Here is a 24,432-nt window from a genome sequence, read left to right as displayed (position 1 = left end):
GAGGAGGGAACAGTGATGCGGGGCCTCAAATGCGACCAGCCAGCTCTGCGGAGAAGCAAAGCGCCAGCGTTTCCGAGACCCACTCTGTGTTCTCACTTCATCGTTGTAGCCACTTGCCAGGAGAGCATCAGTCCTCACTGTACGGGTCGGGAAACTGAGGCCGGTGATGGTCTCTGCCCTTGATTTGTTACAAGGTTGCCTCTTTGCTCACAAAAAGTAAAGATGGAAGGCTCAGGTGGTTCCAGCAGCTGGGGCACCCACGCCCTCCAGCGCCCAGTCCGGCGCTCAGCCCCACCCAGGCTGCTGCCCCGCTGGGCCCCTCGGCTCACAGGAAGGAGGGGACCCCACCGTTCCCAAAGGGAGGAGCAGCCGGGTACCGAGGCGCCCCCAGCGTCAGTTCCACCCGCAGCCAGGAGGGGGCTGTTGTTAGTGGCAACAGCCTCTGCTGCCGGGCAGGTCACCTCTCGGCAGGACATTTCAAAATTGGGCTCTAAGAAACGTCACAATTTCTCACGGCTGGCCTTCCCGCGCCCCACGGGGTAAATCCCGCCAGGCTTGGCAGCGTTTCCTGGCACCAAGGGCCTTGGGTGTTCTGTTTGAGCTCATTATTCTTCCAAGGCCTGGCCCTTGGGGTGGCCCCAAAAGAGAGGGTCACTCCAGGGCTCAGCAAGAGGCCAATGCGTCCAGAAGCACCGGCTGTGACGACTTGCCCGCTGCCACCTCGAGCGCCTCTGCCGACAAACTGCACCTGGAACACGGTGCCCTTGAGCTCTGGGTTCACCTCCAGGGAGACCCTGATGGGCGTGGTCCGAGGAAGGGCCGGGCATTTCTTTTTCTTTTTCTTTTTTTAAGCAGAGGTCTTCTTAGAATCCCATATGATTTAAATTTATTTATTTATTTATTTATTTATTTATTTATTTATTTATGGCTGTGCTGGGTCTTCGTTTCTGTGCGAGGGCTTTCTCTAGTTGCGGCAAGCGGGGGCCACTCTTCATCGCGGTGCGCGGGCCTCTCACTATCGCGGCCTCTCTTGTTGCGGAGCACAGGCTCCAGACGCGCAGGCTCAGTAGTTGTGGCTCACGGGCCTAGTTGCTCCGCGGCATGTGGGATTTCCCAGACCAGGGCTCGAACCCGTGTCCCTTGCATCGGCACGCAGATTCTCAACCACTGCGCCACCAGGGAAGCCCCAGGCATTTCTTGAACCAGGAGGAGGAAGGGCCTTGCCAGGTCCCCCGACGATGACAGCCTCAGCCCCACCCGCAGCCGGGGGAGCTCGGAGCGGAAGATGCGCTGCTGCATCCTCGCTCTCTTGGGTTCCCCCAGGCTGGCAATAAGTGTGACAGTCCACCCTAGAGCAACGTCTGCCGGTCCACTGCCCACCGGCCGCTCGGCCCATCCTGACCTCAGCTGTCCCCCTCCACACTTTCCAATGATGCCATCTGGTGAACGTGGGGGGCACCGTGGGCTGGGGCTCAGATGTAATTGGCATCACCGGCTTCCCAGCACCAAACAGCGAGGTCCCTCATGAGGGAGAGCCTCTTGGCTACTGGGGTGACCTCCAGGGGTCCCACTCATTCATTCGTTCCTTCCTTCATTCTTGCTCCAATTGATTCTAAGGGAAGCATTCACAAAATGCAGGACCTGACCTGTCACAGATAAAACATGGCCTGTGGTTCACCCCCAAGACGACTGTGACCCAGCCACATGGCCTGGCAGAGGCCGATGTCCCCTGTGCTGTACCCCTTCACCCCAATCCCAGCCGGGCCCGCCTAGCTCTCCCGCCCACAGTCTCACCCCTCATGGCTCTCACAGCCCCTCCGGCCCCGGCCCAACCCCCATCCAGTCTCCGCCCTGCCCCTGCAGCCCGCCTGCCCCCCAGCCCGGCCTGGAGCAAACTCACAATTGACAACATCTGTCTGCCTCGCCCTCCCTCCCTCCCTCCCACCCATGCAGAGCTAGGCCTCCGTCTCCTGCTCAGCCCTCAGCCCACAGCCAGCCCTCAGCAGCTACAGGGGTGAGTAGGAGTGTCAGCTTCGGAGCCGAACAGGCGTGGGCTCCAATCCCAGCTCTGGCGCCTTCTTGCTCTGTGACCCTCGGCAGGACACTTCACGCCTCTAAGCCACAGCTTCCTGGATGGCAAAAGGGGCCTCACAGTACCTTCTGAAGGTGGCTGAGGAGATGGAAAAAGCTTATAAAGTTCCGAGCACACAGGGAGCCCCAGTAAACAGCGGCTGGATCACATGTGGAAGGAACAAAGGGAATTTGCTTGCTGTTGCCCATGAAGAATGGGGGAACCGGGCTTCCCTGGTGACGCAGTGGTTGAGAGTCCGCCTGCCAATGCAGGGGACACGGGTTCGTGCCCCGGTCCGGGAAGATCCCACATGCTGTGGAGCGGCTGGGCCCGTGAGCCATGGCCGCTGAGCCTGCGCGTCTGGAGCCTGTGCTCCGCAACGAGAGAGAGAGACCACAGCAGTGAGAGGCCCGCGTACCGCAAAAAAAAAAAAAAAAAAAAAAAAAAAGAATGGGGGAACCAAGGCCCCATCTCGGGGTGCAGAATGGCTCAGGGATGAGTGGCGGCCCCTCGGCCTCCCTCAACTCTGAGAAAGGCAAGCACAGGTGAAGCTCAGACTCCTGGAGCTGGCTCAGCGGCACGAGAACTTTGTGCCCAAGCTGTAGAAACGTTTGGAAATGATTCCCACTGGGGAGCCTTGAGCACTTGGAACCTGATTCTCAGAAGGACAGTGAAATGTGACATCTTTCGCTCAATCCAGAAACATGGAACATCCCCGGAATGCCCCAAGCAGCCATAGAGCTGGAACTCCCAGCGGCCGGGGTCAGTGCACCCTCCTTGGGCAGGATGCGCCCCCTCTCCTGCCAGGGGGAAGTTCCTGCACTCCCAATCCGAGGGGCCACGGGGCACCCACGGCCAGGCTGGATGGTGACGCAGCAGAGGTCAGAGCAGACAGGACATCACCGTCCTCATCGTAACAGCCGGACACATGAGGATCCTCGCAGAGACAGCCCGTCCATTCACCACCTCTCACCCCCTTAAATTCCTTTTTTATGCCACTGTGCCAGGCACAAGGTGTCACACTGTTGTACAGAAGTAGCATCGTCTCCAACCCACTCCCCCCTCTCTGGGCATCTGCGTTACTTCTGATATTTCACTATGGGAACAAACAGCTCTGGCTTGAGCATCTTCATCTGTCAACCTTGTCTTCAGATTCTAATGATCCCAACTTGGCTATTCTATTGAAACCATGTTGAGTATGACGGTCTGGTTCTATGGGCCATTATTTATCTTTCCTTATGTCCTGTAGAACAACGGTTATATATGCAGCCTCGGGTTAAAATTACTTTGGGGAACTAACTTCCCCATGATTGTTGTTTTTGAAAGCTGAATACCCAACATTGAAAGGAATCCTTCTTTTAATTTTTTTATTGTTGATAACATTATACTAAGTGAAACCAGTCACAAAAGGGCAAACAAAAGGACTGTATGATGCCACTTATATGAGGTCCTGAGAACAGTCAAATCCATGGAGACAGAAAGTAGAATGGTGGGTGCCAGGGGCTGGGGGAAGGGGAGGGGAGTTAGTGTTTAATGCAGACGGAGTTTCCATTTGGGGAGATGAAAAGTTCTGGAGATGGATGGTGGTGATGGTGGCACAACAATGTGAATGTGCCTAATGCCACTGAGCTGAACACTTAAAAAGAAATGAAATGGTCAACTGTATGTTATGCGTATTTTTAAATTTTTTAATGGAAGTATAGTTGATTTACAATGTTGTGTTAATTTCTGCTGTACAGCAAAGTGATTCAGTTATACATATATATACACTGTTTTAATATGTTCTTTTCCATTATGGCTTATCATAGGATATTGAATAGTTCTCTGTGCTATACAGTAGGACCTTGTTGTGTATCCATTCTATATATAATAGCTCACATTGTTATGCGTATTTTTAAAATGCATTTTAAAAATTGAGCTTTTGTGTACCATTTTGTAGCACCCTTCATTAGGAAAGGAATTGTACGTTCTGCCGATTAAGTCACTTGCCATTTTCAATCGATGTTGTTTTCATGCACTAATCTGAATACTGGCAAAGAGGATTAATTTGGGCAACTGTATTTTACAACATCTATGTATAGCAGTTTGGTAGAGAATGCAATGTTTTCCAAGGCAATGAGACCTCAAATGGGAATGGTGAAAATATTAATTAAAAAGTAAATTGTGGGACTTTCCTGGTGGCGCAGTGGTTAAGAATCCGCCTGGGCTTCCCTGATGGCACAGTGGTTAAGAATCTGCCTGCCGGTGCAGGGGACACGGGTTCGATCCCTGGCCCAGGAAGATCCCACATGCCACAGAACAACTAAGCCCGTGCACCACAACTACTGAGCCTGAGCTCTAGAGCCCGTGCTCCACAACAAGAGAAGCCACAACAATGAGAAGCCCACGTGACACAACAAAGAGTAGCCCCTGCTCACCGCAACTAGAGAAAGCCTGCGTGCAGCAACGAAGACCCAACACAGCCAATAAATAAATATATTTTTTTAAAAAGTAAATTGTAACTTTGCAACCAAAATAAAGATGATTTAAAAGTTTAAAAACAAAACAAAAATCCCCAGGGATCGTCTCTCCCCCATGCATCTGGGGCAGTGGCCAGCAGAGGGTGGGACAGGTGGAGGACAGGCAGAAAGACCTAAAGTTCAGACTTGCCCTGGCTTTGACCTCCTGCATCACTGCGGACACCGTGGCTTGTTCACTGTACCTGGGGGGTCAGGTTGCCTCTCAGTTCTGCCCCATCACCAAACCGGGGGTGACCTGCAGCCCAGAGAGGTGCCTCTCTCCTGTCCCCACTTGTGGACATGTCCGTCGATGCCCACCCTCAGCCTGTGCATCCTGTCACACCCCAATGCAGCACCTTCTCAGTGCCGGTCCGCCACTCCCAGACTAGGCGGGGGAGCGGCTGGGTCAAGTGATTGTCACCTGGGAGTGTGACAAGTCCTTTGGCAGATGGGGCCACAGAGCAGAGGAGGCCGCTCACTACCCGAGCCCAGGGGAGAAGGGAGGGAAGGCTTTCTGGAGGTGATGGGGAGGCCCCTCTTCCAGCATCACTTCCCCCAACCACTCACGGCAGGAACTCTGCAACATCAGTGGAAGGGGAAAGAGGGACGGGGGTTCCAGGCTGTGGCCCCAATCTCTGACACAGGGCACATGGCTGGGCTGGGCACGGGGGGCAAGACAACCAAGGTGTCACCCCACCTGATGCCACACCTCACTGGTACCAAGGGTTTCACAGCAGCTGACGGCATCAGACCAACCAGGCCCACTAGCAGACCCCCCTGGCAGCACCTCCCAAAGGGCATAAAATTGAGGAAACCTCAGGCACAGACCCCGCCATGTCTGAGTGGCCCTCCTAAATCATGTCACAAAAGCAACCTGGAGCGACAAGGCCATCACTGTTTCTTCTGTCCCCAGCCCCGGGGAGCACTGTCACCTACCCACACCCACCACGCGCTTACTGGTCACTCAACGCCCGTCCTTAAGAGCCCGTAGGTGCTCTTAAGAGAGAAGTGGGGCTTCGGGCAAGTCTGGAATCTTCTCCCTCAGATCCTTTCCCTCTCTGAGACGAAACTTCAGCAGGGCACAGTTTTCATCTCTGGTCCCTGTTAATCTGACTAGATGAGATCCACAAAGACAAAATTCCTTGTCCTTCCAAAATCTGGGGCATTAAAATGTCCTCCATGTATATGAAATGCTGAGATATGAGATGGTGGTTGGTTAGCTCTCTATTTGGTTTTATTTTAATACCGTCATTTGGAAAAATAAAGAGTTGACGCAAGGCTCATGCCCCATCTGCTCCATGGCACTGCCTAAAGCTGCAGCAAAAAGTTGGAGGGGGTCCCTGTGGTGTCCAGGACCCGCATGACTGGGAAGCCTGAGATGCAATGAGATGCCAACAGGAAATTCCAACCCAACAGAACCACGCAAGACTCAGCCCACACAGCCAGCCCCTGTGGGGCCCCCCACCTCATGAGCCTGGGGAGCCAGCAGATGCCCCTCTTAGGACCCTTCCATGTGCCAGGCTCTGAGCTTGGGGCGAGGGATCCAGAGTCATGACCCCGTTCTCAGGGAGATGACAACCCAGGGAGATGACAAGTAACTGTCACCTGGTGTGTCCCAGTGCTTCTGCACCATGCTGTATGACTGGGATGAGGACAGACCCATCTCCCCTCCTCAAGGCCCCAAGACCTCCCCAGGAGGAAGCAAGGCGTGCTGAGTCTGCTCTTATGGCTCCAGGCCCTGTCCTCAGCACAAGAACGGCTGGTGCCTTCACACCCCCCGACACTAGCACCCGGCACAGAGAGACGGGGTCTCGGATAGGGCACCAGCTAAAAGGAGGCAGCAGGAGACAAGGACCAGAAGACACATCTCTGGGAAGGTAAGAAGAAGCAGCTTCTACACTGCTCCCTCCAGGCAGCTCACAGTGACCTCCTGGATCAAGCTCAGTGGACATGTGGGCTGTCCTCCCCCTGCCCGCATCTCTACAGCATCCCCCCCTGCAGGACCCAACTCCCCTGGTTCTCCTCTCACCTCTCAGACCATGTATGCACACCTGTCAAGTGTCCTCTGCACCCGGCTTTTGGAAACTGAAGCTCTGCCAGGCTGGGTGGTCCCGGGTCCCTCCTCTCCTCCGGCTAGCTCGTTCACACCCACACCAGTACAAAGGTCCTTTTCTCCGGGAAGTCCTCCCTAACTGCACCCCCCAACACACACACGTGCACACACGCGAACATGGGGCAGACATGTTTCCTTTCTTTCGTGGTTTCTTTGCTCCCTGAACTTCCCAGCAATTAGCACAAGTAATTAACCGAGGGTGTACTTGTGCCACGAGGGCTGGACAGGAGTCTCATTCTGCACCCTGCCCCTCAGCCGGTCCAGAGCCAGCACACAGTAAATGTCCGTGAAGGAATGAATGGACGAATGATCTCATGTGATCCTAGCAACTCTATGACACAGGGGACGGGAAGAGATGAAGCAAGTTGCCCGAGGCCATGGGAAAAACACAGAGGCGGCACTAGAATTTGGCTGTGACTCTAAAGCTCACACCCACCCACCGTAAAACCCAAGGAGACAGTGGCTTCCCCCTGAAGCTGGACTTAAAAAACTGGAGACTTTTCAGTTAGAAAAGTGAGGCGGTTAGTTCAGTGTCCTGCTTAAGAACACGATGTGAGAGCCAAGCTGCCTGTGTTCGAACCCTGATGCTGCCACTTAGCAGCTGTGTGTCCACAGGCATGCTGCCTGGCCTCTCTGTGCCTGGGTGGGGTGGGTCTCACACCAATAATGGAAAATGGGGATAATGAAAGGCATGGCGCGATGGGTTTCAGAGAGCCGTCTTATGTCAAAGTGAGTGGCGCTGCACGTAGGTAACAAAACTTCCAGTACATTTCACTCCAGCAGGGAACACAATCCAAAAGGAAAAATAGGTTCAAGAAAAATACTGGCTCAAAAAAAAAAAAAAGAAAGAAAGAAAAATACTAGCTCAGTCCATTAGCATAAAAACACTGATAGCTAGCATCTAAAAACCAGTCCTGGCAGTGTCCCAGCTACCACCCATGGCTCTGGGGACTCCCCTGAGGGGGTGCCACTTTGCGGCTCTTCTTCCTCAAACTGCCTGGGAGGGCTCAGTGCCGTGGCCCCTTGTCCTCTCCCCCCACTGCCCCCACCTCCCTGGGTGGCCTCATCCAGCCTCCCCTATCGGCCGAGACTCCCACACTTCTGTCTGCAGCCTGGTCTCGCCCATGAGCCCACCCAGACGTCTAATAGGAAACTTAAGGTTTCCACACAGGACTCTGATCCTCACCCCTGTCCAGCTTCTCCACCTCAGTAATTAGCAGTCACCATGCATCCAGAGGCTGGAGCCAAAATAACTGGGCCAGCTTGAATTATTCCATCTCCCTCCCCCTCCACATCCAAGCCCTCAGCGAGTCCTGTCCACTCTACCTCCCAAACGCCCTAGATCTGTCCACTTCCCTCTGGCCCGCAGATCCCGCCCCCCACCCGCCCTCCCTGACCAGGGCATCTTTGGCCCTGGACCCTGCAGGAGCCTCCCCCCAGCTTATTCCACCTCCATTCTGGTCTCCCTATAATCCATTCACCATGCAGCACAGAGGGACTTCTAGAAGTGTGAGTCAAGGAATGTCACTCCCCTGCTGAAGATCCTCCAGCGCCTTCCCCGAGCATCTAGGATAAAATCCACAGTCCACACCCTGATTTTTAAGGCCCTGCGCGACTGCCTTGCCCCTCCCGCCTTTGCCACCCTCTTGGGCACCCCCCCTCCCCTCCCTTCACACCACCTCTCCGGTCCCTCTGGTACACCTGGTCCCACCTGGGGGCCTTTGTGCCGGCTGTCCCCTTTGCCCAGACGCTTCCCCAGGTCTTTTCACAGACGGCTCCTTGCCACTCACATCTGAGCTCAGGTATCACTTGCTCTGACTCGCCACCCCCGCCCCCGACACCCATTTGAGAGCCACCTGTGTCCCACTGTCACAGTGTGTTACAGTCACTATGGCACGGATGCCCCCGATGTTTTTGTTAGTGCATCTGTTTCTGTCTTTACTCTTAGTGTGTGTAGTGGGTTCAACGGTGGACCCCAGAAAGATGTGTCCATGTCCTGACCCCTGGAACCTGTGCATGTGACCTTATTTGGAATAAGAATCTTTGTAGATGGAATGAAGTATCTCAAGATGAGATCATCCTGGATTATCCAGGTGAGCCCTAAGTCTCATGCAAGTGTCCTTAGAGATGCACAGAGGAGATGCAGGAGGAAGCCACGTGAAGATGGAGGCAGAGACTGGAGGGATGCAGCCTCAAGCCAAGGAGTTCTGGGCGCCCCAGAGCCGTGGAGGAAGGGAAGCCCTCAGACACCCTGATATCTGACTGAGATATCCCTGATATCTCACCTCCAGGACAGTGAGAGGGTTAAACGTCTGCTGTTTTAAGCCACTAGGTTGCAGCAATTCAGCCCAGAGCCACAGGAAGCTGACGCAGTACACAAGCTCCAGGATGCAAGGACCTTATCTGGCTTGTGTCCCTGGGGCCTCTTCCACGACCTGACTCCTCAATGAGCGTTTGTTGAATAAATGGATGCACAAGCAGACACACGATGGCTGCGTGACAAACAGCCCCTCAGGGGCCACACCAGGCTCAAAGGAGACACTTGGGAAATGTCTGCTGAGTAAAACTGAAAACCAGCCTACAAATGACACCACTTTGCAGCTAAGTGACCTTAGACAAGCCACTTCCCCCTTCTGGGCCTCAGTTTCCTCACCTATGTTAAAGGGAGTGGGTCGGCCAATCTTCGATTTCCATATCCCGATAGACAAACAATTCCTCCCCAAATTCTGCTCGAGTGTCCATCACAAAACCCGCCCTGGGCCCCACCGGACCCACAGCTGGTTCTTTGGTTCTTACATCTTTTTTTTTTTTTTTTTTTTTTTTTGCTGTACGCGGGCCTCTCACTGCTGTGGCCTCTCCCCCGTCACCCCCCATGGAAAATGCCTGTTCTTTCAAAGGAGCCCCTCGTACACACAGCACTCATTTCTGGCACTGAAGTGCCCGTCCAGCCGAGTGGTTAGGACCACGGGATCCTGAGTCCTCTATTTACTACCACATCGCCCTGAGCAAGAGCTGGTTGCCAGGACTGGATTTTTCTTTTCTTTTTTTTTTTTTTGCGGTACGCAGGCCTCTCACCGTTGCGGCCTCTCCCGTTGCGGAGCACAGGCTCTGGACGCACAGGCTCAGCAGCCACGGCTCACGGGCCCAGCCGCTCCGCGGCATGTGGGATCTTCCCAGACCGGGGCACAAACCCGCGTCCCCTGCATCGGCAGGCAGACTCTCAACCACTGCGCCACCAGGGAAGCCCCAGGACTGGATTTTAAACGCCCAAGATCACAGTGTTTTTACGCTAATGGGCTGAGCCAGCATTTTTCTTGAATCTATTCTTCCTTTTGGAGCCTGTCGCCCGCTAGAGTATACGCTCTGGGTCTTAGTTTACATACCTGTAAAGTGGAAATAACAGTAGTACCTACTTCATGGGCTGTGGAGAAGGACTAAGTTAGTGACTAAATGTAAAAGACTTCAATTATCATAAATTCCTAGGGCAGAGAGTTTTCATTCTGTTTTTAAGGAAACAGAGCAGAGAGCCTGTGGGAGTCCATCAAGCTCTCTCGAACCACTTTCAGGGCTGGGACCAGTCTCCTAACCCTGGTCAAGTGCTGACCCCCAGCAATGGGTGGGTCGGTGTAGGACCCTCCTGTCCCAGCCTCTTGTTACGACCAGCCTGGGGCTTAAAGGCAGTGACCAGTGGAAAGAGTGCTGGCCACAAAGCTCAGCCTCCGGTCCAGCCATGTCTGCTACGAGCTGGATGACTTGGGACAGATGACTTGGCCTCAGCGTCACACCCTCAGCTCTGAGCTCCCCTCCAGGCTGAAGGGTCTCTGACCCCAGGAAAGTTGACATAATGGGTGCCCCCCCAGCGCCCGTTTCGTTATCTGGCCACATTTGAGAGCATTACAGGGAAACTGGAACCATATGAAGCCTGCAAAAGGATTATTAATGGAATTGTTATAATTTGATGTTTTGCAAAAGAAAAACCTCTTATTATGTAAAACATACTGGCAAAATACTCCCTATTAGAACTGTTTTCCTGCAAAGCTGCTCCACTCGCTGTGCCCACTGCTCAGAGCTCCACCTTCAGAGGAAAGGGGGGGAGGTGTGTGCAGGCTGCTGGGGAAGGGGCTGCTGGGGAAGGGGCTGCTGGAAAAGGTGCTAGGCACGGCGGTCTTCCCCAAGCATGAGGAGGGGGCAGAACTCCTAGAAGTCCCACGTTCTCTCTCACCTTCCGGACCTTTGTCTATGCTGTTCTCTCTGCCTGGGACACCCTCCCCACCCTCCTCCCAGCCCTCCTCTGTTCCTTCACATCCCAGTTTGCATGCTGCTTCCTCCGGGAAGTCTTCCCTGACTCACTCCCAGTTGGAGTTGGTTTGTAATGGTTCGCTTTTCTGGATCTCCCGGGAGATGTGCCCCATGGGCAGAAGGGCCAGGTCTCTCTTCCTCCTTGCCGTATCCCCAAGACCTAGAACAGTGTCTGGCACAGAGCTGGTCCTCAGCAGATATTTCGCGTACAGATGATTGAACGCCTAAGGAGGCCAGCTGAGGCCACTTTGCATGACCTTTACCAACACGCCTTGGCACTGGACAGCTGCCGCAGGTTTTGTGGCCCTGTTGGGCCTCCTTCCCAGCTCCTGGCTGGGGAAATGCAGTTTTAGTAGTGCAATCTTGGGGAAAAGGATACTGTCCTATCCTACTCTAGGAAGGGGACATCACAAATAACAGATAATAATAATACAGCTACCATGACAGGCGTCGTCCTATGTTCTCTCCCTCAATCCTCCAGCCAAACTAAAAAGTTGGTCTCTGTTATCTCCATTTTACAAATGAGAAAACCACCAGATAAGTCCGTGGTTCTTTTCTGAGGGATGACAGGCAAAGATGTTTGCAGTCCCACAATTGCTCCTGGCAGCCTGCTGGGTCCCAACGGTGAGTCACGCTCCCCTGCCACCATCAGAGGCGGCAAATGAGCCCAAGTTGGGAGTGGCCTTGGGCAGTGCCAGGAGGGGTCATGACCCAGAGCTGTGGCTCCGCAGGAGAAGCCCTGGCACTGCACCCCTAGGGCACACTGTCTCACGCTCCAGCAGCCCCATCAGCCTGTCCAGCCCCTGCCACCCAACTGGGAAACTTCTAGGAGCGGCAACGGTGCCGCCACGTGTTTCCAAGCCAAGTCCTCTCTCCCCTTTGTTCTCCTCCCAGCGATGTTCTCTGTAATCAGTCAGGAAGGCTGCCAGGCTGGAGCCAGAGGCCAAGAAGTCTTGGAGAAAACACAACCGTCTTTCCCAACACCATCCTTCCCTCTACTCCCGCCTACCCTGGCTCTCAGGAAAACCCAACTGGACAGATGGATACAGGACAGACCGGTGGTTCCAACTCTGCCCCCTGGCATGAAAGTCCAGCCCCCTTCTGCGTTCCCGTGGCCAGGTCACCAAATGGGTTTCAGCAGATTAGCTAAAAGGCTCACCATCGAGGCCTTTCCCATGATCGCTTTTAAACTGCATGTTTCCTCTTGGACCCCACAGCTCTACGGAGGGTGGGGACAGTGTCACCCTCGGCCTTACAAGGCTTCAGGGAACCTTACAGCTTCTGAGTTTGCAGGCACAGAAAGGAACCAGGCAATTTTCTAACTCTCTCTCCCCAAACCATACTAAACTTGTTGAAACTCAAAAGAGGGACCTCCCAAAAGAAACAAAGGACCACAGCGTTCTCATCAGTGTGCAATTAAGGTTTCCTTCATACACTTCAAGTTAGGACCTTCTCTATGAAGAAGATGGTTGTAAACCATCAGTCAAGCTTCAGCCTAGCAAGTCTCGGTGCTCCTTCAAAGCTGGACACCGTCAGGCTGCAGGGGACCCTTCTCAAACAGTAGGCAGAAAAGAACAGTGATGGAGTATCTGGGGACTCGGGCTCAGGAAAGTTCAACTAAGCTTTCTCTCTGAGCCTCAGTTTCCTTGGGTGTAAAATACAGGAGGTTCCGGGGCCCCTTCCATTTCCAACAGGAGTCTTGTGTGGCCCCCAGTCTAAGGCCCCTCTGGCCTTTCACTCCAGCCAGGGGTCACCAGAATTCCCTTCTTTCCCTGCCTGCCTGACCAGCTCCTGCCCAAACACCATCTCCTCCAGGAAGCCTCCCGTAAGCCCCAGGGCCTGGGATGGCCTTGCTACCAATGCTGAGCCCTGCACCTCCCCCGACGCCATGAGATGTCCGCCCCCAGACATGCCCAGGATGGAGCCGATGCCTGGAACAGCCAGAGCTCCGTGAAGGTCTGCTGCAGGGAGTCACTGAGCCAAGAAACCTCTGCACAGCTCTCCCCCCTCGCCCCCTGTCAGCCTCTCCGGGAATTCCTGAATCCTGGCAAAGCATTAGCTGCGACCAGTGACCTTTGACAGAGGAGGAGGGTGGTCCCCAGAGAGTTTAAAAGAAACTCAACTAAGCCAGAGATAAAGAATCTGGGATGCCAAGGGTGGTCGGGGCTCTTATCTGGGCCTGGCCCCAGGAAGGCTGGCCTGGCTAATGACTGATGAGCCACGGGTCAGCAGAGAGGTCAGAGGTCATGGCTGTGATCGGCGGGGCCTTGTGGTCACCCCTGAGTAGCTAGGCCTTGAAGATTAAGGAGGAAAGGATGAGCCGGGTGCTTGCCATCCCAGTGCTGTCAGTCCCAGGGCTGGGAGCTCTGGGCCACGGGTCTGCTGGTGGAGACCCCCTGGCAACCCTCTGCCACCAGGTGGCTGGGTTTGGAGGTGGCCTGTCCCCAGCCACAGCTGAGTCTGGAGCTTGGCAGAACCCCGTGTCTTGGGGTCCTCGGTGTCTCAGGTGGAGAGGCAGGCGTCTCCGCACACACAGCCATGGCCCTGAACACCTTCAGCCCACTCCCTTTCTCTCTGCTTTCTTCATGTCCACCTCTTACCCCATGATTGCTTTTGTCTCTTGGGTAAATTACTGTCTCCACTGCCCAGCAAGCTGGGTACCACAGCGCCTGCGCAGGGGCGGAGGTGGGGGCAGTGGGAACAGGTACGCCAGGGGCGCTCCAGGTGCAAGGAGCAGGCACGGGGTGGTGCAAGGTGGGGGGGGGGGGGTCCTTGGCAACCACCAGCCAGCCTTCCTCTCCCCCAGCCCGCACCCTGGCCCCAGGGGGTGGGTGGGAGCTAGGGTGGGCAGGGTGGATGCGAGAGGGCCGGCAGGAGGATGTGTCTGCAGGGATCCGTCTTTAAAACAAATCCCCACGTCAGCGAGGTGATCAGGACCGAAGCCAGAAGACGGGTCGCGGGGGTGGGGAGCGTCGCCGGGGCCTGGCGGCAGCGCAGCACAAACACCCCGAGGACCGCGGAGGGGCGCAGCGCCGGTTGACGCTCCCGGGCGCCGGCAGCTCCAAAAGTCGCACGGGGCACGGGTCCGGGCGGTCGGGGTGTCGGAGAGTCACTAACGCGGGGACCGTGGGCTCGGGGCGCTCCCTACCCCCCCGGCGCGCCCCCGCGCCCCTACCTTGGGCCGCCAGCAGCGAGAGGCCGCCGAGCAGCAGCAGCGGCAGCGGGGCCCGGCGCGACGGGGCGGCGCGCTCCATGGGCGGCGGGCGGCGGGCGGCAGGCGGCGGGCGGACAAAGGCGCGGGGCGCGGGGCGCGGCTCTCGGCTCCGGGCGCGGCACGCGGGCAGCGCGGGCTCCAAACTCCAGCCGAGCCTCCGCAGCCAACGCAGGGCCCCGGCCGCGCGGTTCAATTATCCCGCCCCGGAGGAGGGCGCGGGGGAGGGCGCGGGGGAGGCGGGGCCGCGGGGCGCCCGCTCCCCTCCCCCCTCGACCGCTCCCCGCCCGGGACCTCCGGGGCCCTCCCTCCTGGCACCCCAGGCCCGAGGGGCGCGCAGGCCCACGGCCGGGCTGGGAGCAGGGACCCCAGACTTCTCCCTGGTGGGGGCCGGGGAAGGGGGGCGCAGTCGGGCGGGAGGCATCCCCCCTCACTCCTCACCCCCCCTGCGCCAGTGAAACCCGATCCCCTCCCCACCCATCGGCCGGAGGGGCGGGCTGGGTAGCAAAGGTTAGCTCCGCCCGACTCCGCCAAAAGGGAAGTCAGGCTGCGGGGGGGGTCCCCAGGGTCGGAGGCGCCTTCTGAGGGGGAATAAGGGTGGTGACCATTCGGGGGGCTCCCTGTGGGACCCGGCCCCCGAGTAATGCCCCGAACCCGCGGTTTGCGGGTTTCGCGCCTTCTCCAGCCCCGCGCGGGTCGCCCGGGGCTCTGCAGGTCGGCGGCTAACTCTAGGTGTGTACCGGGCTGCGACGTGGCTCTGCCCTCAGGGGACCGCCAGTGGGGCGGGCAGCGGACAGACTCCACCAACATCCCAGCATCCGTGGAGGGTGATGAACCCGGGACACCCAACCGCGGGGAGAAAGAGATTCTTTTTGCCGGAGAGGAAGCAGCCTTTGCACTGGGCCTGTGTAGGAATTCATGGCTGCAACCGGTTGGTGGTTACTGAGGATGAATTAGTCCGTTGGGACCATAAATAGATTTATTTAAAAGAAAAAGAAAAACAAAAACAAAACGTGTACGGGTGAAGATGGGGAGCAACAGGATGAGACCCACAGGAACACCATTAGCCAAGTGTAGGGGTCCCCTGACCCAGCAGTCCCACTCTGGGTTTACACCCAGCAGAAAGGCATATACGTGTCGTGCAGTGTGCACCAAGAGACAGAAAGTCCTGTATCAGAGTGTTCACTGCAGTGTAGTTCATGACGGCTTCCAGCAGGGAAGGCCCCAACCTCACCAGCAGCGTAATGAAAGCACTGGGCAGTCAGGTTGGAGAACTACACAGCCCTGAAAAGTGAGAGCTCTACAACCCAGGCAGCTACAGGGAGGCTCTCAGACACGTGCCAGAAACTGGAGAACACTTCCTGCAGGATTCTGTTGTAATGAAGGACAGAAACAAGTCAGAAGTCAGGAGAGTGATGACCCTGGGGGTGGGTTAGGGACTGCAGGGGGCATGAGGCAGCTTTCTCCGGGGCCAGTTAGGATGTTTTTTTAAATCTGTGTATTGGTTTCAAGGTTGGGTTCAGTGTGTGAAATTTTATGAAGCTGCTCACTTACATGTGCCCTTTTCTGAATGAATGATATAGATTTAAAAATCAAAAACAACCCTGCCCAACTGCCAGACCGGAAGCGCCATGCTCTAGCCCGATCCTCCTCGTCGGGGTTGAAACCCGGGCGCCTCCAAGATGACGGCTTACCACTCTTCCCTCATGGACCCTGACACGAAACTCACTGGAAACATGGCACTGTTGCCTATCAGAAGTCAGTTCAAAGGACCCGCCCCTAGAGAGACAAAAGATACAGATATTTTGGATGAAGCTATCTATTACTTCAAGGCCAATGTCTTCTTCAAAAACTATGAAATTAAGAATGAAGCTGATAGGACCTTGATATATATAACTCTCTACATTTCTGAGTGTCTAAAGAAACTCCAAAAGTGCAATTCTAAAAGCCAAGGCGAGAAAGAAATGTATACAGTGAATGTATACACTAATTCTCCCATTCCTGGAGAGCCTGGTTTTCCACTTAATGCAATTTACACCAAACCTGCAAACAAACAGGAAGATGAAGTGATGAGGGCCTACTTACAACAGCTGAGGCAAGTCTCAGTCCAGTCTCTTGCCTGGACTGAGACTTTGTGAAAAAGTTTTTCACCCTCAGAATGATAAACCCAGCAAGTGGTGGATTTGCTTTGTGAAGAGACAATTCATGAACAAGAGTCTTTCAGGACCTGGACAGTAAAGGAAGCCTTGGGCAGACATTGTCTCCCCAGCTGTGGGCAGCATTTACAGCAAGATGTACACAGTTCTTTGCCTTTATTTCGTAAAGTTTTATACAGAGGAGAGAAGAGAGTGTGTCTTTACTTGAAGAGCTCTTTATCAAGAATTTGGGGCTGTGGGGTGGGGAAGAATGAGTTGTTGATGGGTGATTTGAAATTTCTGCAGTATTAAGCTGGTGCTTAATGAGTAATAATAAAGAAATTTCCTAACCAAAAAAAAAAATCAAAAACAGAAAGACAGGACTTCCCTGGTAGCGCAGTGGTTAAGAATCTACCTGCCAATGCAGGGGACACAGGTTCGAGCCCTGGTCCAGGAAGATCCCACATGCCGCGGAGCAACTAAGCCCGTGCACCACAACTACTGAGCCCGCGAGCCACAACTACTGAGCCTGCGCTCTAGAGCCTGCGAGCTACAACTACTGAGCCCGTGTGCCTAGAGCCTGTGAGCCACAACTACTGAGCCCGCGATCCACAACTACAAGAGCTCACGTGCCTAGAGCCCGTGCTCCGCAACAAGAGAAGCCACCGCAATGAGAAGCCCGCGCACCGCAGGGAAGAGCAGCCCCTGCTTGCCACAACTAGAGAAAGCCTGCGCGCAGCGACCAAGACCCAATGCAGCCAGAAAAAAAACACAACAACAACAGAAAGACACAACACTCATCTCCCCACAGGTTAGCTCCTAAGTCTGAGGTTTGCGAAGAGCCCAGAAGAGCTCATGAAAGGGGCCCGCTGGCTAATGGCCTCCCGGGTTAAGGAGGCTTCCCAGAAAAGGGACGTGGGACCAGCCCGTGAAAGACGAGCAGTAGAGGGAGAAGGGTTTCCTGGGCAGAGGGAGTAGCATCTGCAAAGTGTGGAGGCATCAGAGACCCTGAGCAGTTCAGGAAGATTATCCGGTCCATTCTGACTGGATGATGTGGGTCCCTGAAGCCCACAGATGTGCTATGGTAAGGTCCTGAAGGCAGTTGGATAAAGGGTGAGTGGGGAGCTCTAAGCTGGAGGCAGATTGGAGACTCATTAGTACTTTAATACTAATTTGATGTTTTTAAGCCACGGGAGAATCAGGGTGCTGTGGAAGGAGGTTAGAGAACCAGGGAAAGTGTAGTGTGTGTAATAGATTATATGCTCTTACGCTATCTCATTAATACAACAGCCCCAGGAGGCTTTAGTACCCCTATTCTGCAGATGAGGAAACCAAGGCTCAGAAAGGTGAGGTCATTGGTCAAATTCTCATGACCAGTGATTGGCAGCCCTGGGATCTGAATCCAGGCCATCTGACTCCCAATCCCGGGCTCATCTGTATCCAGGGTTCTGTTTCTCACCGAACACTATAGCATAAACATTCCCCCTCTTATTAGAAATCTACATTACACATCCAGTGAGTGAATAGTATAAAAGTTGTACACACGTTTAATTAACCACTCTCCTATTATTGGACATTCAGATCATTTCAACGTTGGGGGTTATAAATCATGCTGCAGTGAAACCTGTGTGCTCTGGGCTCAGCTCCCCGCATGGATACACTATAAGAGCAGATGCTACACCCAGGAATGGACTCATTCACATCCCCAGAGAGAGACAGGAGCTGAGCCGTGGGTGTCTCCACCTCCTCTCCAGCACGAATATCTTTGTTTAATCTGGGCTATTTCCACAGTCAAAAGGACGGGTGTCTCGATGTTTCGATGTATGTCTTTAATCATCACAGAGGTTGAACATTTTTCATATTTGTATTTCTCTTTCATAACTTTTATTCATTTATTTTTATAATAGCAGAATTGTTTATTCCAGTGAAAAGCTAGAAAAAATGCAATGTCCGACAATAGCTTATTTATAGTATGTACGATTGAATTCAACAATGTCAATAGTCAGTGATTCAACAGAATATTGTGCCATAGTTGAAAGGGCTAAATACAATGCTTTAGTAGAAATATGATCTTTGCGAACTAATATTATGTAAAAAGAAAAAGGAAAACAAGATTGAGTGTGAACGTATAGATTCACACTGCAGTTATGACCCTGTAAAAGCTATAGTCACGCAGCTAAAGATCAAAAGGGAGCTAAATGAAAGTGGAAGTTGTGTTTGACTAGTGAAAATGTTGTTATTTTTAATTTTTATTTTTTAGGATACAATTGAGACAGGGAGGAATAATTGTACCAGAAACCTGGAGTGATATAACTCCTGCACATAAACTTGACTCTGAGTTTCTTGGCAACCAAAGCAAAAATCATCTTTCTGGGTCTTGAGGTAAGAGTCAGGAAACTTGATGAGCTGCACATTTGCTTGTAGTTTGTGGAAGATGGGATGGTCTTCAGAGAGGTTCCATGGGGGGAATTAGGGACAAAGGGGGCCCCCCGCCACCTGGCCCCCAGTCCAGGACAAGATGACACACACCCTTCGGATTCTGCTCCAAGCAGGAAGTCATTCGTTATGTCCCATTGTGACAGTCCAGCTTTCTCCCATCTCTGAGGAGCAGAACAAATGCCTGCCCTCCTCCACATAACAAATAATTTTCCATTTTGTTTGAAAGATCATTGTTGGCACACGTGGACTGTTTTCCCCCAAGTCAGAAAGCAAATGTCTTTGACGCTGCCCAGCCTCTGGAGGACAGGACCGCTATGGTTTCTCGCATGAGGTGCTGCTACCCACCCGGTGGTTTTCTCAGGGCAGTGGCTGCCCCGGCCCCTGCCCACCACTCCAGGCTCATCTTGGCCCTGCACCCCTCACGCCCTGGCAGCAGACCCCTGGCCTTTGCACGGCTCCTAGAACACCCAAGCTCCTCCCCTCGCTTCCTGCCTCTCTGCTCGGCCAGCCCCCCCCTCCTCCTTTCTTTCTTTGTTAAAGTGTTGATTTTCTCTCTACCCACAAACCCACTAGCTCCCTGAGGGCAAGGACTGTGTCTGCACACCTTGGGTGCTCAATAAATCCTGTCAAGGGACTTCCCTGGTGGTCCGGTGGTTAAGACCCCGCGCTTCCACTGCAGGGGGCGAGGGTTCGATCCCTGGCTGGGGAACTAAGATCCTGCGTGCCGCAGGGCACAGCCAAAAAACAAATCCTGTCTAGTGTGTGAATGGAGAAGCGGCCTTTCCAGCAGCTGGCAGTGCAGCATGGAGAGCAAGCACGGCTTTGAGTCAGGGCCACGTCCAGCATCAAAACCTCCACTGAGATGGGCATCATCCCCCCCACGTGACGGCTGGGGAGACTGTGGCTCAGGGGCGTGGCAGAGCTGGCGCCCAGTGTGGCCCCAGACGCTGCCCTCTGCCAGCCTGGGAACTGGCCCAGGGCTGCCATCCAAGCACCTCTGCTCCTGAGCCCATTCACCGCCCCCTCTGGGTCCCTTCTCCACTCCACTGGCGTCTTTCCTCCTGCGGAAGGTACTCCTCAGAGGCGCAATCGTGTGACTAGGGGGACGAGTGCAAAAAGTCCCAACCCTTCAAGTGGGCTCCCAAAATGAGAGCTTCCAAATTGTGCCAAGTACACAAGCTGTGGGGAAGCCCTGGGCTCTCCCGGGCCTCCCACAGACACCTCTCTCTCCTGACTCTTACACCTTGAACCCGTGCCCCCCCACGCAGCACGGCAGCCCCCATCATCAGGGCCGCCAGTGACCGGGAAGTGACCGGAAGTCCCTGCCTGGGCCCGTCTCATTCGTCCACCTCCCCGCTGACGGGGAAGGACGTTGTTCCCATCTGTCCCGCACCTTTGCACGTCTCCGCCTTTGATCCCATTTCCCTCTGCACGAACCCTCTTTCACAGCAGGGAGGGGCAGGACCATAGAGGAAGCTGCCAGCCTCACATGGACCAGCAGCAGGGCCAGGATGCACCCAGGCATGTCTGGGTCCTGAGCCCACGCATTCATCGCCAGCCCACAGTGCCCACCCAGCACGGTGGCAGGTGGTTGGTGAGTGAGAGTTCTGGGCTGAATTGAGTCCCCCGCAAAAGTCACAAGTCCTAACCCCCAGTACTTCAGAATGTGACTGTATTTGGAGACCAGGCCACTGAAGAGGGGATCACATTAAATGAGGTCATTAGAGTGGTCCCCCATCCAGTAGGACTGGGGTCCTTAGAAGAAGAGGAGGTGAGGACACAGACACACATGGAGGAAAGACCATGTGAGGACACGGGGTGAGGAGAGCCGTCTACACGCCAAAGAGAGAAACCTCAGAGGGGACCAGCTCTACCAACACCTGGATCTCGAACTTCTAGCTTCCAGAACTGCGAGGAAATACCTTTCTATCGTTTGAGCCCCCCCGGTCTGTGGTACTTTGTTATGCAGCACTGCAGGCTGATACAATTAGAGAGGGGTTCGGAAGAGGTGTTCCGTGTCTGTGGTCAGGGACTCTGTAAATAGGCGTTGGGACCAGGGAAGGAAGCAGGTGGGCGAGCAACAGGGTCCGAGGGACTTTTATGATGTCAGCTGTCCTGGAACTCTCCGTGGATCAGAAGAAGAATTATCAGGGCAAATTCAAATAAAAACCACCATCGTTTAATTTTCTGTGAAAAGATAGTTCTCGAGGAGCTGTACTCTGCTTTGGAGACTATATAAAGCTGCTGCCTCGCACAAAGGAAAGCCCAGAAAACAGAAAAGCCCGTGATGAGAGCCTGACGTTGGGGGTAGGGGCATGATACGCGGCTGTCCTGAGAGCAGGGAAGTGGAAATGGGAAAGGTGATGGTTATAAAGATTAAAACCATTGGAGCTCCTGTGGTCAAAGAAGAAAAGAAGGAGGAGGAGAAGCCATTCCATGGCTGAAGCACATGTAATTTTGTTCTGACAAAATGAAACTCTAACTGCTGAGGTTCTGGGAAAACTCTCTCCGGATGCCCTGGGGGCAGCAGTGGAGGCTGGGAAGACTTGAGTTTGGGTTTTTGCTTGTTTCAGGGCAGATGTGCATTTCTTTTGTTGTTGGCAGCAGACAAAAGAATGACGATCTTTAAATTTCCTGCTAGTCCAGAAAAGTGAATGGGATTAAAATAGGCATCTATCCGTTTTCCATGTTTGTTTGAGAAATTCCCCACTTTAGAGCCTCACGGGGAGGCACTGCTTTCTTCCCACTGCAGAAACTAAACCCTCACGTCCCCACACCGGCCTCCCTTTATGCTAGGGTGCTGGCCTGTGACCAAGGCAAGCCAATCTCATGGAACTGCCCCAGATTTTGTACAGGCAGCTGGTGATGGAGGGAAGCAAGGTTGGTGGCGAATCCATTTTGTTAACAGTTAAAAGCAGCAGCAGCAAGAACATGGAATTTCTGGGGTCAGTGCTGGAAGCAGAGCAAGCCGTGGCATCCGGTGCTGAGTGGCACGGTGGTAGCTGGCAGTGACATCACCTGACTGCTTTTGTGCCCTGAATCTGGCTGTAGCCCTGGCTTTACTCCAAGTGTCCCTGGTCTAGCCCAGGTTTAGGCTTGGTCTGCAGTATTTCTGATAATTCTACAAGCTACCCCATACCATTTCGATAAATTTCTTTCTATTTACTTCAACCAGAGTTGGTTTCCAGAGCTTGCAGCTAACAGTCCTGATTGATACAGGGATTGTTACAGAATTAGTGGAGGACAGTCCCCTAAGGATGGTGGACGCTGAACAGGGGCCTTAATTTGATGCATCTGGATGTAACATCTGGACATGATGTTGTTTGCCTCTGGGTGGGGGAAAGTTAATAACTTTGTAGTGGAATGTGAGACAGTTGGGTTGAGTTAAGCAAAAACAAGTTTGTGTGTAGAGAGCAAGGGGTATGGGTGTATTGAGTAGCCAAGGGGTGGAATGAGGTAGGCACCTTTGAGAAATGAAGCCCAGCCCATGACCCCCTCTTCTTTGAGAGCTGCAACTTTTTTTTTAATATAGACTTTACTATTTTAACCTTTTTTTTTTTTTTTACTTTTTTTTGGCCACACTGCACAACTTGTGGTATCTCAGTTCCCTGCCCAGAGATTGAACCCAGGCCGCAGCAGTGAAAGCACTGAATCCTAACCACTAGACCACCAAGGAACTCCATGAGAGCTGCAGCTTTTATTAAAATTTTGCAGTGTTTTTTTTTAAGTGCAGATCTTACATCTTAATTCTTTAGTTCTGAGCACTTTATATTTTTTATTGTCATTCTGAATGGAATATTTTTCCCATCACGTTTTCTAATTTGTTACTGCTGATGGAAAGGAAAGCTATAAGTTTTTACATATTCATTATGGACAACCATGTGTACATTATGTACAATTATATTTATTGCCATGAGATTTATAATAGAAACATAAACACAAATGGAAACATAATAACTAGTATGTAATATAGAGGAATAGTTAAGTCAATACATGACAGATCCCCACTATGGAAGATCATGTAATTGTTTTGTTTTTTTTAAATTTTTATTGGAGTGTAGTTGATTTATCAGGGAACTATTAAATTTAAACTATGAAGACTATTGCAACAGAGGTGCTTGTTTTTTAAATAAAATAAAAAAGCAGAACTTAAAATTGGATATACACCAGGCTTTGTTTTTCTGTTGTTTTTTTTTAATTAATTAATTAATTTTATTTATTTATTTTTGGCTGCATTGTGTCTTCGTTGCTGCTCGCAGGCTTTCTCTAGTTGTGGCGAGCGGGGGCTACTCTTCGTCGCGGTGAGCGGGATTCTCATTGCAGTGGCTTCTCTTGTTGCAGAGCACAGGCTCTAGGTGCACAGGCTTTAGTAGCTGTGGCACGTGGGCTCAGTAGTTGTGGCACGCGGGCTCTAGAGCGCAGGCTCAGTAGTTGTGGTGCACGGGTTTAGTTGCTCCGTGGCATGTGGGATCTTCCTGGTCAGGGCTCAAACTCATGTCCCCTGCATTGGCAGGTGGATTCTTAACCACTGCGCCACCAGGGAAGCCCCAGGCTTTGTTCAATTGTATATAAATATGAAGACTACTGGAAGAAAAAGGCAGTGTCATTAGGACAGTGGCATTTGCTGGTCTTTCTGCCCTGCGTACTTGTTCCTCTGTACATGTATTACTTTTACATTAAAGAAAAAATATCTAAGACAGGCCACAGGAGTGGTTCTGTAGAACCTGTTTTTACAAAGTTGGAAGTTCTACCTCTACCCTAAGAAAACCAGCCATTGTTTCTTTGTTTTGAGTTTTTTAGGTTTATAATATACTTTTAACTGTAACCACATCGCAGAAGATTGGGAAGACGGAGAAAAAATTTACCCATAATCTCATTCTCTTGACACAAGTAGAATGGTGGTACATTTAGTTCCAGTGCTTTATATGCATAGTTTACGTAGCTCGTCTTGGGGCACATAGTTTGCAACCTGATTTCCTTAATTAAGGAAATTAATTCTTCTCATAACCATGCTCCATGTTGCTGCAGAGCCTCCACAGCCATCCTTGCCAGTGGGGGATAAAATGCCATCAAGTTGGGGAAACATCATCAGCTCATCCCTTGTTGGATAGTCAGGTTGATTCCAGTTTCTTTGCTGTTATAAGAAATACTGCAAGGACTGTTTATTTGTTCTTGAGCCTTTCCATATTTGGGGTTATTTCTTTAGGACAGATTCCCAGAAGTCAGATGAACAGGTCAAAGGGCACATGCTGCTCTAATGAGCATCTCTTTCTAAGTTGGCCCAGACACCTGCCGTTCGCTGGAAGGACAAATGGTTCTAATTAAATAAAGGCCTGAACTTTCTTCATAGGTTCCAGCTGTGTGTACGCGGGAGTTGCTGGGGTCTTTGTGACCAGAGCAAAGTTGTTAAACTAAATGGTGGGGGCAGGGTGTCTCTGTAGGTAGTGTTTTTCTAAAGGAACACGGCAATCTTTTGATTGTATGGATTCATATTTTAGGACAATCTGTATAGCTGTGAGCCTTACCAAGTGTCTGCTTTGCTTAACAAGGAGCAGACCCACCAGGCCTTCCCTGAGGCCACCAACATCCCTCCTTACAACTCAAAGTTTATGAAGCGCTTCCATCTCTCTTTGCCACAAATTGCCCCCTTTCTATGGATGAGAAAA

At 52.8% G+C, this 24,432-nt stretch overlaps 1 protein-coding gene and 1 pseudogene across 3 annotated transcripts in view; one reads left to right on the top strand and one right to left on the bottom strand.

Annotated features, from left to right (window-relative positions):
- The window catches only part of FBLN1 (fibulin 1), a gene marked incomplete at its 5' end in the record, with an annotated part of 76,739 nt that extends 62,504 nt beyond the window's left edge, over positions 1 to 14,235 (bottom strand). For both annotated transcript variants that reach the window (XM_079714431.1, XM_079714432.1), the window contains one exon: positions 14,157 to 14,235. In XM_079714431.1, coding sequence (XP_079570557.1) covers positions 14,157 to 14,235 — 79 coding nt within the window. The remainder of the gene's footprint in view (positions 1 to 14,156) is intronic.
- A 1,639-nt stretch (positions 14,236 to 15,874) lies between these two features.
- Positions 15,875 to 16,430, top strand: LOC307060897 (actin-related protein 2/3 complex subunit 3-like; annotated as a pseudogene). The gene has a single exon. The product of its transcript is annotated as an actin-related protein 2/3 complex subunit 3-like (transcript).
- Positions 16,431 to 24,432: the final 8,002 nt, after the last annotated feature.

Source organism: Hyperoodon ampullatus (genome assembly GCF_949752795.1).
Source record: "Hyperoodon ampullatus genome assembly, chromosome: 11".
Lineage (NCBI taxonomy): Eukaryota > Metazoa > Chordata > Mammalia > Artiodactyla > Ziphiidae > Hyperoodon > Hyperoodon ampullatus.
This window is presented reverse-complemented; position numbering and strand designations above follow the sequence as displayed.